This window comes from Cucurbita pepo, chromosome LG20, assembly GCF_002806865.2.
Source record: "Cucurbita pepo subsp. pepo cultivar mu-cu-16 chromosome LG20, ASM280686v2, whole genome shotgun sequence".
NCBI classification, from domain to species: domain Eukaryota; kingdom Viridiplantae; phylum Streptophyta; class Magnoliopsida; order Cucurbitales; family Cucurbitaceae; genus Cucurbita; species Cucurbita pepo.
Genome location: NC_036657.1, coordinates 3,522,540 through 3,543,215, shown reverse-complemented (window position 1 = coordinate 3,543,215; position 20,676 = coordinate 3,522,540). Strand labels below are relative to the sequence as shown.

At 35.3% G+C, this 20,676-nt stretch overlaps 3 protein-coding genes across 6 annotated transcripts; all 3 read right to left on the bottom strand.

The window, feature by feature from the left end:
* Positions 1-8,365: 8,365 nt before the first annotated feature.
* On the bottom strand, positions 8,366-11,108 carry LOC111782511 (pentatricopeptide repeat-containing protein At4g21300). Of its 2 annotated transcripts, XM_023663275.1 has the most exons (2): positions 9,941-11,108; positions 8,366-9,877 (listed from the first exon to the last, which is right to left on the bottom strand). In XM_023663275.1, exons 1-2 carry the CDS (start codon positions 11,066-11,068, stop codon positions 8,492-8,494), a joined length of 2,514 nt encoding a protein of 837 aa, XP_023519043.1. In that variant the 5' UTR covers positions 11,069-11,108; the 3' UTR covers positions 8,366-8,491. The 2 variants fall into 2 exon arrangements, with proteins under 2 accessions (XP_023519043.1, XP_023519042.1); XM_023663274.1 differs by having other exon boundaries at positions 8,366-11,108.
* Positions 11,109-13,949: 2,841 nt separating this feature from the next.
* Positions 13,950-14,873, bottom strand: LOC111783534 (transcription factor bHLH52-like). The gene has a single exon (XM_023664461.1). The coding sequence runs from the start codon at positions 14,871-14,873 to the stop codon at positions 13,950-13,952; it is 924 nt and encodes a 307-aa protein (XP_023520229.1).
* Positions 14,874-16,573: 1,700 nt separating this feature from the next.
* Positions 16,574-20,145, bottom strand: LOC111783237 (transcription termination factor MTERF15, mitochondrial). Of its 3 annotated transcripts, none has more exons than XM_023664144.1 (2): positions 18,353-20,145; positions 16,574-18,146 (listed from the first exon to the last, which is right to left on the bottom strand). In XM_023664144.1, the coding sequence occupies exon 1, from the start codon at positions 20,075-20,077 to the stop codon at positions 18,716-18,718; it is 1,362 nt and encodes a 453-aa protein (XP_023519912.1). In that variant the 5' UTR covers positions 20,078-20,145; the 3' UTR covers positions 16,574-18,146; positions 18,353-18,715. The 3 variants fall into 3 exon arrangements, with proteins under 3 accessions (XP_023519912.1, XP_023519913.1, XP_023519914.1); XM_023664145.1 differs by having other exon boundaries at positions 16,574-17,992; XM_023664146.1 differs by having other exon boundaries at positions 16,574-17,982.
* Positions 20,146-20,676: the final 531 nt, after the last annotated feature.

Sequence of the window (20,676 nt, the reverse complement as noted above, 5' to 3'; positions counted from 1 at the left end):
TTTGGGTTGTTACAAATTTAATGTCTCATGTCCAAGAATTGGATTAGGATTTAGTATTCGAATTTTGAATTATGGACATGGGTCGTTACAAATAGTATCAAACTGATACATCTCTCTTCTAGTAAGGTGTGGTTTGGGGACAAACCAACGCGAAAGGTGTTGGACATGCAATACCCTTAAAGAATAATATGACTAAGAAAGACTTAAAAGAAAATGAAAGTTACTACCTATACCAACATAGTTCACCTTTTTCTTCAGTGGCTCAAGCATAGAAACTCAATAGTTAAGGAGCATGTTTTGCTTGAAACGATTCTATGTTGTGACCTCCTATGAATTTTTTTTAATATGCACGTGAGTGACGAAAAATATACTGGTTGGTCAATGAAAACAGTCTTCACTCTTCGAAGCAAATAGTAAGTAGAGTAACCACGTCACTTAAGAATGTCAATTTCAAATTCCAAATCTTGATAATAATTTTGGACATGAGTCATTACGATAAAAAAAAATAATAATTTTTTTATTTTTAAAATTAGAGATATCCATTTAATCCGTGTTTCGAGTAGGAAATCCTCGTTTAAATGAAAAATCGAGAAGAGAGATTTCTCTCAATAAGTTAAACAAAGACGGAAACAGGGCAGTAGAGATGTCCACGAGACAAGATGGGGACGAAAAAACCTTCTACGTCCCATTCTCGCGACCTATTTCATTCCCCATCTTGCAAAATTCTCTATTTATTTTTGTAGGAATCGGGTTTCCATGTTAATTATCTCCGTTTATTTTAAAATTTTAATAAAAAAATAATTTAAGAAATATATACATATATATATATAGAGAGAGAGAGAGAGAGAGTTTAGGGTAGGTGGCGTTAGGAGGACCAACCCTTATGGTTTTCTCTCTCTTAATTAATGTGTTTGTTTCTCTCTCTTGTTTTCTCCCTTTGTGACGACAAATACACACTATTATGCTTAGTTGGAGAAAAGGAAATAAGGAAACAAAAAATAAATAAAATAAAATAAAAAACCGAACAAAAAAGATGCCAATTATCACCACTTTTCATTAAAGTGTACCTAAATTTACTATTTATTTTGAATATCAAATAATACTTTTCACACTTTTTACATAATTTTGTTTTTTTTTTTTGGTCCTATTTCATTATTACCCATAAATAAATTTTGAGATAAATAAATCTCGAGATACATCTCCTCGAATAATTCCTCTACCTTAGATGCCAAATTCTAGATATTTTAAGTTTCGATATCTTAAAGTTTTTTAGGTTTGAAATTTTTTAAATAGGGTTGAAATTACTTGATAAATCAATTAATCTCGAGAAAATATAATAACCAAACATATCTTAGGTTAGTCATCTCAAAAGTTGATCGTTCGATTTCTAAACGAACAAGATCTAGATTAAGATGCCTAGGAGGGTAGCATGCTTAACCTAATGTAACACTGGGTTCGAGCTGTAGGGAACTGTAGCATGGGAGACGTCTACTCTTTTTTCGCTGGAAGGCTGGCTAATCGTACGAACAGGCTTGGAGATCTCTGGTTCTAGAAGGCATGTGAGTCCGAACCCTAAACCCTAGAAGGCATGTGAGTCCGAACCCTAAACCCTGAACCCTAAACCCTAGAAGGCATGTGAGTCCGAACCCTGAACCCTAAACCCTAAACCCTGAACTATAAACCTTAGAAGACATGTGAGTCCGAACAGTACGAGCCGAAAACCGTAATTAGGAGATAATTATGGAGATGGTAGGGGGTGGAATGGGATTTTAGTAATGAAAAAGACATTTTTCTTGAAAAGAAAAAGAAAAAAGGAAAAATGGTGGGAGCATTAATGGAGTTTAAAGAAGGTGTGAAGGGATGGGAGTGTGGATGATTGGGATGGTTTGAAAGGGTCATTTGGTGGCCACAATTCCAAGCCCACTTAGGTATCATTATGAGGATAATATTTCATGTGAAAGTGATGCCCTACTTTCTTCTTTACAATTCATGTTTTACTCCTTTAATCCTTAATCAATTTGGTGTTAAATCATATAATCTTCGTTCGTTCGTTCGAGGATTGCATCAATACGACTTGTTGTTTGTCAATCAATTCAATCGTTGAGGTCTTCGAGATATGTAATAGTCTAGAAGTTTTGAAAAGAAAAAAAAAAAACCCTAATTTTTTCTGTTTAAGCTACACGGAAGGGGAGCTAGCAGGTTTTGACTGCAGCTTGCGGTATCAATTTTGGCTCTGATGTTCATTTGGGTAGCCTGGGTGGCGTCCGTTCATGGTTACGACTCTTCATTCGCGTCTAGCTGGTATGTTCTTGTGAGATCCCACGTATATTAGAGAGGGGAATGAAACATTTCGTATAAGGGTGTAAAAATCTCTCTCTCTAGTAGACGCGTTTTAAAATCAGGAGGTTGATGGCGATACGTAACAGGCCAAAGCGGACAATATCTATTAGCGGTGGGGTTGGGTTGTTACAAATGGTACTAGAGCTAGACACTAGGCGGTGTGCCAGCGAGGACGCTGGACCCCCAAGGGAAGTGGGTTGTGAGATCTCACATCGGTTGGGGAGGAGAACAAAACATTCTTTATAAGGATGTGAAAACCTCTATATAGCAGACGTGTTTTAAAATCGTGAGGTTGACGGCGATACGTAACGGGTCAAAACGGACAATATCTGTTAGCAGTGGGTTTGAGCTGTTATAGTTCTTCTTCTTAGCTAGATCTTCGTCTCGATCGCCATTGTTGTACCTCGGTTGTTTGATTTTCCTTTCTCTCTCTCGGTTAAGTTGTTTCACACTTCACAAATAGTTGTTTTCTGTACTCTCCGCCACATGTAGTGCTCGAGGGGATGCTAGCATGAATTTAGTAACAAAAATTAGAACACGCAGTTCCTAAATTTACCCGTGCTTAGAAGTTAATATCAATATGATATTTAAAGTACCAAGACTATGACATAAATTTGTCATTTTCAATATTATCTCGACATTTTAAGTATGAATTAGCTAAGTATTAATTCGATACCCAACCTATAAATTACTCTAAGAAACGAAAACGAAATTAATAATACAAATTTCTTTTCGATATAAGACGACATTATTCAAGTTTGGTATAACGTTACATCATCTTCAGATCTAAAACTTTAGATCTACTTTTAAATTTTTATTATCAACATCACTAATCAGCATTTTTTCCTCTCCGTCATTATCTAGACAACACGATCAACAACACCAGCAACACGTCAATACAACATCGACATCTTACATGGGCGTTGTCGATCGAGTCTCGTAGCTTAGAACAATAATTTTCGAACGACAACGAACGTGATAGAATATTAATTTGCTGATAAACAGTAAACCAAAAACCGTCCATGTTAAGAGTTCATAATGATATGCAAATTAAAGGCACAGACAATAGTACAAATAGGCATGCTCTTTACTTTTTTTTAATTTGCCTTGAATATCAACAGATCAAACCATTCACATGCATAAGAATAATCTTCGAAATTAAAGTTTCGTTATCAAAATCTAGAATCTGGGTTCGGTACCTGATGACCTCAACGTTCCCGTGCAATATAGTCACGTTACTTACCCTTCACGTTTAAGAGCAAAAACTATCTTCACAGACCAACGTGTTCTGTTCTTACTCACATGCTTTCTAGAAAAATTTTCGGGAGGTCACCCAACATAAAAATGCTCCAAAAAAACCGAATAGGAAAGTCTACCTTACTGTTATAGGTAGAGCGGGAGATTTAAATTATTCGAGTTAGAATGAAATGAGCTGGAATAATAACAAAACTATTACGATAATTGAACGAAGTCAAAAAGAGAATAAAAGATGAAGCCAAATCTCGGTAGGGACAAGTACCTTACTTTTACCGCTCACTTCAAAACAACAACTTTTCTTCCGCTTTTCAAGGCCCTTTGAGTCGGAAAAGAGTCAAGATCAGTCGATCTCTCTTCGTCGAGATCTAACAATTATAAAAAAAAATTGGACAATTTATAAAAAAAAATTAATTGAGCTATATCTATTATTATTATTATTATTATTATTATTATTATTGAACTAAACAGAATATATGTTCTTGTCGGATGCTTAATTAAAAAAAAAATACTTCACATGCTTTAAAATGGGATAATTATATTATAGAAAAAGATTTTTTGGAAAAAGAAAAAGGGATTTTTTGGGGATTTTTTTCCTTTGAAAAGAAAGGGAATATATTTCTTTTCCTTTATTTTTTTCTCCTCTCATATTCTCTATCAAAATTTATAAACTAAAATAAATAAATAAACAAATTAAATTTATCGAACGCTTTTTAAAAATTAAATGTATTATTGTTTCGGGTAATTTTGGACCAAACGAATAAACTAAAAAAGGTAAAACAAAATAAGGATGAGGCTAAAAGTAATCGAACCATAAGAAGAAACAGAATAACGTCTTTTGACCTAACCCTTGTCAGCCTCGACATGAACTCGTTGTGCCCATAATCCTAATGAGGCGGGTATCGTGAACTCCCCTAACTGAAGAAACCCACGAATAACCTAACTTAGTTAACCGAACCCTCGTATAAATAAGCTGTTATTACTTCAAGAGAGGTAACTCCGCTCTCTTACTCAAGCTCAGTGTCACTATATCGGTGTACGTATTTTATTTGTTGAAAGTAATTCTATCACTGTTGTCCTATATTTTTTCTGTAACTATCTGAATAGTTATTGACAACGTATTTATAACAGTTTGAGATCCTATGATTTTTTCAAACCTTTTTTTTTTTTTTTTTGGGTATAACTTTTTCAACCCGTTCATATTATGATTGATGCTTTCGATATTTATTTTAGACCATCCAATTTTGCATTTGCTATCATATAGCTTAGGTCATTTAAGTCAAATTGTATACCTTTTTAGAAAAGGGACTTCCATTATATTGAAATATATAACAAACGATATCAATGCTTATCACGACACGTCTGAATTCCTTTATCGTAATTGATATCAATTAAAATAACCCATTACTTTCTAACTAAACTATCTTATTTTCAAACCGAAAAGATCGAGATCAACCAATAGGTTTGAGGAAAGCTTTTCAATCATCTTATCACGGCACCACCTGAGTTCCTCTTTCATTATTGATATCAATTAAAATAATCAATCCATCGATTTTCAACTAAACTATACTATTTTCAAACTGAAAAGATTGAGATCAATCAGTAGTTTTGATGAAACATTTTCAATCATCTTTAACCTGATCACGGCACGCACGTCTGAATTCCTCTATCATAATTGATACCAATTAAAATAACCCACTGTACTATTTTCAAACCGAAAAGATCGAAATCAACCAATAGGTTTGATGAAACTTTTTTAATCATATTACGGTACGTCTGAATTCTCTATCATAATTGATATGAATTAAAATAACCCATCAACTTTTAACTAAACTATACTATTTTCAAACCGAAAAGATCGTGAACACGAGATCCCAATCAAAACGCGGAAAGGTTAGCTTTTTCATTATTATGAATTAACCTTGAATGGTTGGCATTCAAATTGGGTTGATTTTGAAGTGACAGCTGGTGCATGTGCTTGAAAAAATTTCATGTTCTTGAAGAAGACAGCNTTGATTTAGTACACAACAGAGATTTGCTTCCAAGGTTTGAGCTGGCAATTGTGCTGTTTTTTTAGATTGTTCTGTTGTAACGAACATCCAATGTTTTGGAATCAGATTCCCAAGAACAGATTTGGAACATTAATTGTTCACCAAACATGGGAGGAATTTTAATTCTTTGCATTCCTTCTAAAGAAATTTGAACACTTTTATCCAATTTTCTTTGTTGTCTATCCGTTCAAACGTTTGATCTATTGGTTAAGGATATTCATGTCGATGGGAAAAAGAAGTCTTTGTCGATCCGTATTCGACTGTAATTTTCATGTTATGACACACTTTTTGTGAGATTATATGTCGGTTGGAGAGGGGAATGAATCATTTGTTAGTTAAAACCTCTCCCTAATAGACAAGTTTTAAAATCATGAAGCTGATGACGATACGTAATGAGTCAAAACGGATAATATATGTTAGCGGTGGGCTTGAGTAGTTACAAACGAGTTGTGTGCCAGTAATGACGTTGGGCCCCAAAGGGGTGAATTGTGAGATCCCACATCAATTGTAGAGAGGAACGAAACATTCGTTATAAGAGTATAGAAACCTCTCCCCAACATATGCATTTTAAAACCGTGAGAGCCAAAGCGGACAATATCTGCTAGTCGTGGGTTTTGCCTGTTATACTATTAATTATACGTGGACGGTAATTGACAATAAAACGACCTATACTCTCGAGCAAGAAAGTCAAATGTTCGAATCCTTCCAACCTGTATGTGGTTGAACTAAAAAAAAAGACAACAAAACAGATCATGTCACGGTCTCGTCAATTATTAAACTCAAATTTTAACGATAAGGGCTAAATTTAAACCTTTTGACTTTAAGCGATCGAGAACGACGTTTTTCTAAGTTTAGAGATAAAAACTATATTTTAACAATTTGGGAAGGTGAGAAAGCTACAACTCAAATGCGGCGTTTAATTAATTGATTAAGAGAACCAACCAAGCATTACGTCAAACTTTTATCATTAATTTTATAAGCTTTCATATTCACAATAGCTGGTTCTAGCTATATAACTTGTCCCACGTCGCCTGCCTATCAAGACTTTTGTTCAACCCTTTTGAGTTCATGTTTTCTAATTTGATATTAAGACTTTTTGTTCGAAGTCTTTGAGTTTATGTTTTCTAATTTGATATTAAGACTTATGTTCGAAGTCTTTGAGTTTATGTTTTCTGGTTTGACACTTGTTGGATACGTATCGAACATTGGCTAGCACAATAGATGTGTTAGACACTAGCTGTACAGAGATAATATAGGTCCAACATTTATTAGACATGTGTCCAACGCTTATCACGTCACTCATTTCTTCGAGCATATAAATGGGTAAACTTATAAACATTGAAATTTCTAATATAAAAATGATAAACATGCTCTTGTTGTGTCTAGAAATGCATATAATAGTCATATCTAGGCTTCTTACGTTATCACGAAAGATTGTTCCAAATCTCGACTTATTTAATTTGAAGTTTGTTATTGTAACAGCCCAAGCCCCCTGCTAGTAGATACTGTCCGCTTTGATCCATTAAATATCCCTATTAGTCTCGCGGTTTCAAAACGCGTCTACTAGGGAGAGGTTTTCACACTTTTATAAGAAATGTTTCATTCCCCTCTCCAACCGATGTGCGATCTCGCAATCTACCCCCCTTGCGCACCCAACGTGCTCGCTAGCACACTGCCTAGTGTCTGGGCTCTGATACCATTTGTAATAATCCAAGCCCACCATTAGCAGATATTGTCCGCTTTGACCCGTTACATATCGTCGTCAGCCTCACGGTTTTAAAACGCGTTTACTAAGGAGAAGTTTTCACACTCTTATAAGAAATGTTTTGTACCCCTCTCTAACCAATGTGCGATCTCACAACCCACCCTCCTTGGGGGCCCAACGTCCTCTCTGGCACATTGGCCAGTGTTTGGGCTCTGATCTCATTTGTAACAACCCAAGCCCACCGCTAACAGATATTGTCCGCTTTGACCCGTTAAACATCACTATCAGCCTCGTGGTTTCAAAACGCGTCTACTAAGGAGAGGTTTTCATATCCTTATAAGAAATGTTTCGTTCCCCTCTCCAACCGATGTGCGATCTCACAATCCACCTCCCTTGGGGACCCAACGTCCTCGCTGGCACACTGCCCAGTGTCTGGGCTCTAATCCCATTTGTAACAATCCAAGCCCACCGTTAGCAGATATTGTCCGCTTTGACCCGTTACGTATCGTCGTCAGCCTCACGGATTAAGAACACGTCTATTAGGGAGAGGTTTCCACACCGTTATAAGAAATGTTTCGTTCCCCTCCCAACCGTATAGGATCTCTAAACCCTTTTCTTAAGGGTGAATCTAAGAAAGGAAAAAGGACAATGCACTACGGAAAGGGACAAAGGAGGTTAGACAAGAGATGGGGAGAATGGACATAGCTTAACATCATATCATTAATGAGTTAAGGCAGAGGGTCTTATCATTCGTTGGTGTCCACAAAATTTATATTTTAGTGAAATCTCAGTTCCCTTTCAAGCTCTAATGGGTCAAAGCATTGGGCTCTATGTGGGGTTTCCCCATATTTCATCAGCTCAATAATTGTTCATACACTTTTTTCTTCTCCCACTCTCTTTTCCAGCCTTTCTTTCTTCAAATTCTTTTTCCTTGGACTCTAAATCTTCTAAACAATGATATCATTGAAGTTTCAGCTCTTGTAGGAAAGTGTTTCAGACAAAGGGAGACGACAAGTTAGAAGAGTTCATGATCATCAGCTCAAGAAATTATCATAACATAATCTATCTTATCTCTAGAACAATGTTGTAAACTAGACAGATAAACAAAAAATCTGGCTATTTCATCAATGATTCTGAATTTTCAATCTTGTAAAGCAGTTTCTGATAATGATTTACTCATAAGAAGTTGTGGGTGCATTGGAAGGTAGAGTTGAGGAACATACCCTTCTTTTTTCAGTTCGAAAAGAAGACTATCCAGCACGGAATAGATCTGAGCGGTAAGCGGATGGCTTCCATCGGCTGCAACGAACATGTGGGTGGCGTTATTGACCTCGATCCAGCTATAACCAGGAATCTTTCGAACTCCTCGTTCTTTCATTATGCTTCGTACTTTGAGTACCTTCTTCCATTTTCCAGCTCCAGCCTGCACATTTGCAAGCAATACATAGTAGCCAGAGTTCAGAGGGTCTAAATCAAATAGATGTTTTGAAGCCACTTCAGCGAGCTCGACGTTCCCATGAACGTGGCAGGCCCCGAGTAGCGTTCCCCATACACCTGCATCTGGAGGGAATGGCATGTTATTTATGGTTTCAAATGCTTCATCCAAACGACCTGCACGCCCAAACAAATCAACCATGCAGGCATAGTGCTCCATTCGAGCTGGGATTCTGTATTCCTCTGTCATGAGGTGGTAATATCTAATTCCTTCATCGACTTGGCCAGCGTGGCCGCAAGCAGATATGATGCCAATAAAGGTGACATGGTCAGGCTCGATGTCGTTTTTTAACATTTCGTGGAACAGAGAAAGACACTCCTTCAAATCACCATGGTTGCCATAGGCAGAAATAATGCTATTCCAGGAGACCTCGTTTTTTCCTTGCATCGTGTTGAACACTCGTCGAGATAGGTTCAAGTTTCCGCACTTAGCGTACATGTCTATCAGTGAACTCTCAGCATAAAGATCAGACCTTAAAGGGCCTTTGATCATGAAGCCATGGATCTCTTTTCCATAATGGAGAGCAGGTAAGTTTGCACAGGCAGATAGAGCACCGGATATGCTCACACAGTCGTATGGAGTTCCCTCCATTCCCATTTGACGAAAAAGATCGATGGCCTCGCTTGGTCTGCCGTTCTGCGAACAACTAGTGATCATGGAGTTCCAGCATATAGCATCCCTTTCAGTCATTCTGTCAAAGACTCGACGAGCAAGGTCCAACCGTCCACATTTTGCATACATGTCCAGAACAGCACTGCCTACATGACATTTTCTATCAAGACTATTTTTTATGATACTACAGTGCAATTCCTTTCCTAAGTTTAAAGCTGCCAAGCCAGCAAACGCTGGAAACACACTCGCAAACGTCACAGAAGTCGGCTTCATTCTCTCTTGCAGCAACCATCTAAACGCCTCCACTGCTTCTATGTTCATCCCATTAAGCACGTACCCTGAAATCATGGCCGTGCACACGACAGTATCAAACGAACTACTTTGGCGCAAAATTTTTCGTGCCATTTCCACATCCCTGCACTTCAAGTATATGTCAATTAGAGCACTTTTTAAGAACATATCCAAAGCTACACCATGCCTTACAATGTAACCATGAATTTCCTTGCAATGTTCGAGACTCAACAACTCAGCTACACAAGGTAAAAAACTCGCAAAAGTGATCGAGTCGGGCTTTATTCCTGCAGATATCATCCCCCGAAACAAATGTTCAGCCTCACTCATCAAACCATTCTGTACATACCCAGATATTATTCCATTCCAACTCACCAAGTCACTTTGCGGCATCATGTCAAACAGTTTACGCGCAGCTTCTAAGCATTGGCATTTCGAGTACATAGCCAACAACGTATTAGCCACCGGAGAATCCAACTCCAGCCCGAAACTAACAGCAAGCCCGTGAAGTTGAGTACCTAAATCAAGCATTGCCTCCGAGGCACAAACCGATAAAACACAAGCAAAGGTTACCGAATTCGGCTTAATCTCACTATGTCTCATGTCCAAAAATATCTTAATAGCATTACCAGAGTTCCCATTTTTCACATAACCATTCAGCATAACATTCCACAAAACACAATCCTTCTGAGGAATATTATCAAACAGGTAGTGTGCATCACTCAAGTGACCATTCTCAGCATACAACTTAATTAAAGAACTCCCCACAAAGGCATCCTCCTTAAGACCCAATAAATCAACAGTTTCATGAACAATCCTACCCATCTTCACACTATTCAAAGCACCACAGGCTTTAACCACATAAGGAAATGTATACTTATCAGGAGAAATTCCAGCACCCAACATCTTAAAATAAAACAACAAAGCATAATTAAACCGACCCGTCATTATAAACCCCCTAATCATCCAATTCCAAGTCGAAGAACATCCCAATTGAAGCGTATAAAACATGTTCTTGGCATCCTCGAGACTGCCCGTAAGCACATACATACCCAAAATCCTAGAACCCAGATATCCATTTCGATCAATTCCACTGACAATGGCATGAGCATGAGATTGCTTACCTTGACGAAGAAGAGAATGGTCGTTGCAAGCTTGAAAGATTGAAGTCAGTGCGGCTTCTGCATTCGACGAAAACAAAGTGGGGCTTATTTGATTTTTGTAGTTGGATTGAGTAGAAAAGAGAAACTCAAGTCGAGAGAAACGAGGAAGAAATCTATGAACTGAAAAATAAAATTGGGAACGAAATATGTAGAACATGCTTCGTTGATCAAATCATGTTCATTTGGCTGAAGGCCCAGCCCGCCCCCCCGAATCTTTTGCTATTAATCTTGCTCCTGGATTGAATTTTGGGTTCCCAAAAACAGCGAGACATTTTTGTTCTTGGAGAAATTATAATACGAAATCGAATTTACCAAAAAGATTAAAAATACTCCGAATCAGTAATGAGAGAGCAATTGCTATTAATCTCGCTCACATACCACTTGTCACAATCGAACTTTTAATGGCAGCGAACTTATGATTGTGTGGCACTCACTTTCCAACGACAAGTGAGCTAAGCCAATTCGTTCTTGCGTTGTCTACGGCCAAGCGACGTATGCTCGAGTCTCTGGCCTCGATTTTAAGAGAAAGTTTTAGAAAGCGAGGGCAGAGAGATTTTTTTGAAAGAGACGTTATATAAGCAAGCAAGAGAGAAATAACAACGGCTTACACTAATTCGTTTCAAACCTTAATTCTTGTACCGCTTCGATGATACTTCGTCTGATTGATTTTCATTTATTTAAATTTTTCTTCGATCTATTGCTATCGAGAATACAAGCTAATGGTGTGTTTTACAACTCTCTCGGTGTTTAGATTGTATGTCTGAGAGTTGTGTTTCTCAAATTTAAAAAGCTTTAAATAATTCATCGTAAAAAAGATATACCAAATTAATTAATATGTTCTAATTATGAAAGAAAGTTTTTAGGCTTAATTGATGGCTCTATCAGTGACCGGGTATCTACTTGTCGCATAATCATAAACAAAGAGGAGTGACTTTGTACCCATACCAACTCATACGTATACGTCAGTCAACTATTAATGACTCGAAGTGGTTGGTGACCCTCGAGACTTAGTCAAGCTCAATTGTGTCATAGCATCGAAGGTACGACATGTTGGTACCATAGTCTGATAAGCTCCATTGTTTTAAAATATTCTTAAAGTTATTCTATTTTATCTCTAAATTTTAAAAATTAATTAATTTAAATTTCATTTGATAATTATTTAATTTTTTTTATTTGATTTTTGTTTAAAAGTCAACCCATGTTTTAAAAATAAAAAAGTTTTAAGAAAATAAAAGCCATTTTTAAAAACTCAAATTTTAGGTCATAAACAAACCATTTTTTCTCACAAAAATTAATAAATAAATGTATATTTTATTTAAAATATATTCATAAACTTTTAAAAGACGGGATAATATCATAAAATTAAAAAATATATCATCGTAATTTTAGATAAAAACTATTAACACCGTTTCAAAAATACCTTTAATTTTCGGAATTCTTTCAAATATACACTTAAATTATTAGTTTCGTTAATACCTTTACCTATTTTTTTTTTTTTTAAAAATACAATTAATTTTTTTTAAATACCCTTATTATTAAAAATAAAAATATTTAAGATCAAAATTATCTTAATTTTTTTTTATAAAGGTAAATATAAGGTGTTAATAACCCGACTATATTTTAAATATAATATTGAGAGTATATTTAACCCCTTTAAGGCTTGAAAATATTTTTAAAACATGGTTTAAAAAAAATATTTATTAATTTTTTTTTTTAAATTTAAAGATATAATTGAAACTTGTAATATTTTAGAATTTTTATTTATTTATTTATTTATTATTTTTAATCTCAGCCATTGAAGGCTCCAATGGAGAAGCAGAGTAGTAGCGAAGAAAAGGGCTTAAAAGACAGTTGTTGAAGACTGTGGAGTTGAAACCGCCATTGTTAAGGGGGGAAGAACATGAAATTTGCAGACATGGCCGCCATTGATGATTCTGAGATATTAAGGTTTGAGTTTTTGGGATATTTAAGAAAAGACATGAATTTTTTTGCGGAATCTTTGTAACTGTTACCCTAAATTTTCGACTGTTAGTGATCAAGGAGAAAGTGGAAGCCGCCATTTTCGGTGGCTACGACGGTTATGTTGGAGAAAAAAAAGAAAAAAAAAAAACATTTTCTTATTGGGAGTTCCTTAAATCTTTGTCTGGATATTATAATCATAATACAATTACCTTAATAATCACGAACTCCTGTTTTTCTCGGGAAAATTTGATATTTTCTCGAGAAACAGAGCAAATGGCAGTTTTAGCAGAATCTTCCTTCTCCTGCTTGTAAAACAGAGAAATGGGTGTGTTTGGCAACCGAGAAAATCTTAATAATTACGAACTCCTGTTAATTTTTCTCGGGAAAATTTGATATTTTCTCGAGAAACAGAGCATGTGGCATACGAGGAATGGCAGTTTTAGCAGAAGCTTCCATCTGCTGCTTGGAAAACAGGGAAATGAGTGTTTGGCAACCGAGAAAATCTTAATAATTACGAACTCCTTGTTAATTTTTCTCGGGAAAATTTGATATTTTCTCGAGAAACCGAGCAAATGAGAATTTTAGCAGAATCTTCCACCTGCTGCTTGTAAAACAGAGAAATGGGTGTTTGGCAACCGAGAAAATTTTAATAATTACGAACTCCTATTAATTTTTCTCGGGAAAATTTGATATTTTCTCGAGAAACAGAGCATGTGACATACCAGTAATGGCAGTTTTAGTAGAATCTTTCCTCTGCTGCTTGTAAAACAGAGAAATGGGTGTTTGGCAACCAAGAAAATCTGACAGAAAAACCTGAAAAATCAGCTGTTTAGAGCAATTGAATGAGAAAATTTCCAAGAAAATGAAAAGGGGTTTCATTTAATCAAATGAAAAAGTTCTACAAAGAACAGTTAATGATCATCATGAGGTTAGCATCTAATCGAAACTAAACTCTAAACTCTAAAGTAAAGTGTTTTAAGTACAAAAACAAAACTCTTAGAAACTTAGATTAGCTATAGCAACAACAACAACAACAAAGAACAAGACAAAATGATGAACAAGCTTCCTCTGTTTTTCTAGCTGCTGTTCGTGCGAAGAATCTGATTGATGGAGTTCAAAATGGACGGATTGGATTGAATCTCAGGGGAATTCACAAGATTTTGGACGAACCCTTTTGGAACCAAACACTTTTCTTCTGCGTACAATTTCTCTTGAATCATTGTCGATTCAAGAATCTGAAGATCCTCTGTTTCTGTTTGTTCTTGTTCTTGTTCTTGCTCTGTTTCTTGCTTCACTTGCAAAATGGCGACTTGGGCTTGCAAGAATTTCACATATTTGAAAGCAGAACTCAACATTTCAGCAGTGTTCATCTTGCTCCCACCAGGAACCAGCTCGCCAAGCTCCTGCGTCTTCGCCGTTATCTTCCTCCGCCGTTCCCTGGCTGCAATCGTCTGCGCCGATAAGTTATTACTCGACGGCGATGGCGACGGCAACGGCGCCGGGGTCAGTGTACCTTTCAAGCAATCACCTTTATTCATCATTTCAGCATTGCCCAATCTACCATCCCACTGATCGGAAAAAAACTCCGGCAGAGGAAAATAACCTCCGTCACCACCTACATTACCGCCGCCACCACCATAACAAAAACTCTGTTCCATCACGACCCTCTGACGTTTGGGGCAATAAAACTCAAATTCATCACAAGGGAAGAATTCAGCCGAGACGGGGACGAAGGAATCGACGGCAGGAGTCGGGAAGTAGGGGTAAACATCGGAAAAGACAAACGGCGAGACGTCATCGAAGAACGGAGCAGTAGCGGTCGGGAAAAAGACAGAGTGATCGACAGCAGCAGGGAGGTAATCGAAGGCGGGATCGGGGAGGAGCTGCGGCGGAGGAAGGTGGAAAAGCTCCGGCGAGATTTCAGGGGAAAAAGGGTGGAATTGGTGATGATAAGAAGAAGGGTCAGAGGAGAAATTGGAGTAAAAGCTAAGAGCCGCCATTGAAGAGGGAGAGAGTAAGAAAAGGAAGGAATTTGGACAAGAAACTGAACAAACTAACTTGAAACTCTGACAGTAACTTGAAACTCTGACAGTGTTTTTTGTTTTTGTTTTTGTTTGTTAATTTTGGATTATAAGAGAGAGAGAGATGAGATTAATGAGGAATCAGTTATAGAGAGAAGGGTAATTAGTAGCTAATTAATCTCCGTGAAACCCCCAACTTCTTAACCCACGATTCTCTCTCTCTCTCTCTCTCTCCTCTTTCTCTCTCTAATGTGAATTTGTGTTGTTAGTTATTATCTAGGTTTAGGGTTTTGATAGGGGTGTAACTACGGTTCGGTTCGAGGGTAGAATCGTCATCGAACCGCAAAAATATAACAAAAAATGAAAACCCGAGTCGAACCCGTTGGTTTATAAGTATTAAAGCCAAATAATCTCTAGACTTACTTATTAGTCGGCTCTAGTTCTAACAGATATGACGGTAATAACTCAAAAATCGACCAAAATAGTTAATTTTTTCTTAAATGAAAACCGACTCGAATTGAACCCGAACCGTAGTTTTTCGGTCGGTCTAAGCCATTTTTTGGATTTTTTTTGGAATTAAAAAAAAAAAAAACAGTTACTTTTGGCGGCTTGGCCACTTTTTCACTTTTTTTTTTACCTCCCTCAAATTTTCTCTCTCTAGGGTTAAAAAAAAAAAAAATTAGCTTAATGAATTAGATAATAATTATTATATGTTAAATGTTGATAATTTGAATTTATAATTTAAATTACAATAATTTGAAGAGTTTAGTATCGGTTATTTTATTTACATTAGGATTATAAATTATATTATTTGAATTTATGACTTTAAGTAATGATATATTATTATTTTAATTATGTTTTATTAAGGTAAATAAGTTTATTTTCTTTAGTTAATAGTATAAATAGGTTATTTTTATTATTTTGAAATATTATTATTTTAATTATTTTTATTACTATAATTAGTTTTCTCCTAAACTTGGCAAAAATTAATTAAATTATATTTAAATATTGTGGGTGAAAATTTACTAAAATATTGTGCCTATTTTGATGGGTGAAAATTTACCGGGTTTTACTAGAGTAATTGTGGTTAGAAGTGAATTTACCGTGTGGCTACTGGGGTTTGTATATTTAAAATTTGTATTTATAGAGGAATGAAAATTAAATTAAAATTTAACTGTTATTATTATTTTAGTAATTTGACGTAATAAAAATAAAATAATTNAATTAGGAGTTGATAAAAAGAAATTTTTGTTTTAATTTTCAAAATTAAACTATAAAATTGTCTCAATGAATGAATAAATAAATAAATAAATAAATAAACATTCATTTTATTTGTTTTCTTAATATATATATATATATATATATATATATTTTATTTTTAAATAATATGTTTTAACTTTAATGAATTAAATCTTATTTGATTGTATTTTTTTTTTATAACCAAATAAAATGAAATATACACTTACTATACGTATTATATACAAATAAAACTATTAAAATTTAATCATATTGGATAAATAAATATGTCTGACTTTTCTCACTTATAAGATAGCTGCAACTTAAGGATAAAAATATACGAACGATTTTGTTTATTAAAAATTCACAAAATTCACGTAATGATTGAGCATTAAATAATATTAAGGATCTTATAAAAAAAAATTATATATAAAGCTGAAATGATAATTTGCACGATGCAACCTAATTTATACAACTAAAAGCTCTTAAGTTTACTCAACGACTTAGAACAAATATAACTCCATAGCTTTACAATTCTAAATCGCCCTTGTCATCAACCAAATAGGCTTGTGTACCATCTTAAAAGTAAAGTAACACGAATGAGTATAAAAATATTCAGTAAATAGCTCACTTGTTGTTCCCAAGTAGCTATCAATTTTGCTCAAATTCTTTATATCACTGAATCACTGATCGGACTTCTCTAAGTTCATCTCAATGATTGAGTTCACATTATTCAACTCTTTTGAGTACTCCAAAATCATTGGTGTCATGTAATATATCACAGTTGAACGTATCACAATAATTGGCTTCACCAAGGTTTAGCTATCTAACTATGCTCTTTATTATACTCCGATATCGATTTCGATCATACATACACATAAATGGTGAGACACGACCTCTTGAATAACCCAATCTAAGACATATATAGACCTTGGATTGTTAACTAATAGAGATTAGTTGACGACTCTCTAGCAACCCCCACACATAGTCATAATCATGTGACAATGACCCTTGTATCTACGGACTATTTTAATATTATGCAAATCTCTCTCTCAGGTTCACTATCAAGGATAGTCGAAGATCCTTGAAACAATCCCCATATAATAACCTTATGACACTATTCACATCTAGAACACAACCCTATATCATACAACACAATCTATTACAATAAAGATCATGTCTACCAAAGTAGTTCACTATGAAAGATTAACCGACGACCAGTTGATAGTCCCCACATTGTATAATCATAATTGGCCTCATTATGGGACCTATTAGAGATTTAGTTGACTAAACCCTGCATAGTAACTTGATAATGAGGCCAATAATATGAATCAAGAGTGTTGTAAATTGCATAACTAAACATCATAACATGCTTCCAATTTTATAAACTCACATGGTATATATCAAGCACCTTAACATGATATCAATCATTTAACATGCTTCAACAAACTAAATTCAATCAATGCAACCATATTTTAGGCATAAATTCAATTCATTAAAAGATTCATCCTACAAGATAAAACTCAAATAGAATTTCCAGTTAGCCACTTACCTCAATAAATTCTTGTTTCTAGAAAAATTTGAATCTTTTCCTCCTTTAAATTCTCCAAAACCTGCTAAGTAGGCCCTAAACAGCATATAAAACATCAATATGGTTGAAATTGACTCAAAAAACGGTAAAAAATAGGTCAAACCGGTCCAACTGAAACAGTTGAATCGATTCTTCTTCCTCCCGTCTGCCAGATGCTCATCCCTTGTTCTTTAATATTGGATTTGGAGTGTTCTAATCACGATTACCGTTGTTTAGTTTTGTTGAGTAGAGTGTAAAAATGTGCTGATATTAGAGAAAACTCTGCAGCAAGCTTGTAGTTAGGAATGTGTGTTAGAGAGTGAGATGTTAGGAATGACATCAGAAGTTTGAGATTTATTCCGTGTTGTGAGGTTGAATTGGTAATCAAAGTTATGATGGGATATGATGCTCAATTATAAAGTAGTTCATCCGCATTAAGAATGATGCTGGTTATGCACAAAAAGAAACAAAACAACAGCATTGTTAGTAGCAGGGACGTGATTCAGAAGTCAAAAACCAAAAGCATCTAACTCTTATGAAAATAATGGATCTTCAACAAAAATGAACAATATGATACTTATTTCTACCAGCATGTTTGAATAAATGAATTCAAAGCTTCAACAAATATATTATCGGAGTCAGTTCAACTTACCAGGTTTGACCATCCATCCCGACCACATTCTTTCGGGGTTCTGCATTGATGGCTTGCAGCAGTGTGAATCCAAGATCCAACAAGAACTGCACCATGAGGAAGTCATCGACTTACGAAAACTTGAATATGTTTTACCAAACCATGTTATTAGGACAGTTTGCATGGTCCATCAAGATCTCGCTCAGGGGTCCTGTCATTTCCACTATATATTTGCTTGATTCGATCATGGCGCAAAATTTAACAAGATCTCGCTCAAGGTCCTGTCATTTGCTTTGAGCCTTTGATTACACCATATATCTGCTTGATTCGCTGCCTTCCCGTTACCAGATGATCCCTTATTCTTCCTTCTTACCAAGCTTTCATCTAAATAAAAGATTCCATGAACGACTTCATGTTTTTAGTATCCTCTTTCGATTCTGGATGTTTTTGTGGTTTGAAGACCTTCCATAGTCCCATAGGATGCCGACTTGGGCTCTTCGTTTCGTTATCTCCTACAAATTTCCCAAACATCTTCCCACATTCTGGATAAGGCTTAACGAAAAGGTTGTAGAACCTGAGCCTGCTAGGCTTGATAATTTCCCTCAATCCAACCTGAGAACCAAGCCATCCTTTTGAGTCCAAATATTCAATCACATGGTAGCGAGGAACAATCTGTTTTTCGAAATTGATTCCCAGATATTCTGGAACATCCATCAAACAGTCAACACCAAATTTCATCTTATGGGTCAAGAAGTCAATTTTCTTTTCAATGTTCTCTAATTCGTAAGTGATCAACCTCGGTTCTTTCCACAGCAATTTAAATGCTCCTGTACGAATCAGCCCATGTTTACATAAACAATCAACTCTCTGTTTCACTTGAAATGCAGCTCTTAAAGCACCGTCTCTAAAGATTTTCTCCTTGATTGAGTTCCTGCATTTCAGATTGCTAAGCAACTCGAGGCACCTTGAAATTTCTCCTAATTCTGTGGCTAAAATTCTCGGTTCCCTGACAATTTCTCTTACAATCACGTTTTGATCAAACCCCAACTCGTTGAACTCACCAACCAAACTCTTCAATCTTCCATCAACCCTAAATCCTAGAACTTTGGGAATCAAACAAATGATCCGATCAATTTCACCCCTTCGAATTCCAATTCCCATCAGAAATTCAATCGTTCGCAAGATATCTTCCTCGTTCGAGAACACTATTTCAGGGTAATCCTCTAAAACCCTAGTCACAGTAGCATCACTAAGCCCTAAACGTTTCAGTAAATCTATAGTTGTAATAAAAATACACGAATCCAGCTGAAACCGTTTAGATAACACCAGCATACTCCGAATCATCAATACAGAAACATTGCGTAATTCAATTAAGGACAAACTTGCCTCCCATTTCCTCAGAAACTCCAAGTCCAGAACCGCAGGACAGTCGATCGCCATGGAAACGAGATCCCTCGGGAGAATTTTGAAGGATAAAAGAACGGCAACAGAAGCTTCAATGTCCTGCAAATTGGAATTCGTCAAGAAGAGATGATTCTGTGAAAGAAAATTGCTGATTTGGGATTGCGTGAATCCAATCTTGTGTAAGAGATCAGTTTGATTCGGGGAAATTTTGAGACGATTGGAGAAGGTGGAAGCTGCTTTAGCTGAAACAACATGGTGGATTCTCTGAAACGAGGAGGTAAGATTTGAGGTTGAAATCAACCGGCGAAATGCAGAAGCTCTGATTAAGATTCTTCCCGCCATTGAAATGGGTTTTCGAGCAACGCGCTTAACACCAGGTTTTATGCGACGTTGCAGGATTAAGGGCTCAATTGGCGTCCTTTTGTAAAAATGAGTTTATTATTATTATTATTATTATTTTTTATTTTAATAAAAGGTAATTATTTAATTAAATTAAATAAAAATAATTGAAAATGACAAAATAAATTTTTTAAAAAAATTTAAAAAATAATTTAGTTTTGGAAAAAATTTCTAATAATATTTTAAAAATATCTTGAATTTTTAAAAATGTAATTAATACCCTTTAATTTTTTTTAAAAAATTTAAAAATATATTTAATGATCTACCATGTTAATTTAAAAAATTGATGAGTATTTTTTTAAACACGGTATTAGCTGTAAATATATTTTTAAATTTTAAAAAAAATTTAAAAGTATTTTTGAAGTTAATAAAATTTAGGATATTAACCAAACTTTTTATAGAATATTTTTTTGAAACTAATGATTTAAAAAAAAGAAAGAAAGAAAGAAATAAATATTTTAATTTTTTTTTAAGTCATAAGTTATTTTTGAAATTAAAAAAAGAGAAATTAATTAATTAATTTAGCTGATGTAAAATGAACG

Excerpts from the sequence above, each read along its gene's own strand:
- LOC111782511 (XM_023663274.1), bottom strand. The coding sequence starts at position 11,068 with ATGTTCTACATATTTCGTTCCCAATTTTATTTTTCAGTTCATAGATTT.
- LOC111783534 (XM_023664461.1), bottom strand. The coding sequence starts at position 14,873 with ATGGCGGCTCTTAGCTTTTACTCCAATTTCTCCTCTGACCCTTCTTCT.
- LOC111783237 (XM_023664144.1), bottom strand. The coding sequence starts at position 20,077 with ATGGCGGGAAGAATCTTAATCAGAGCTTCTGCATTTCGCCGGTTGATT.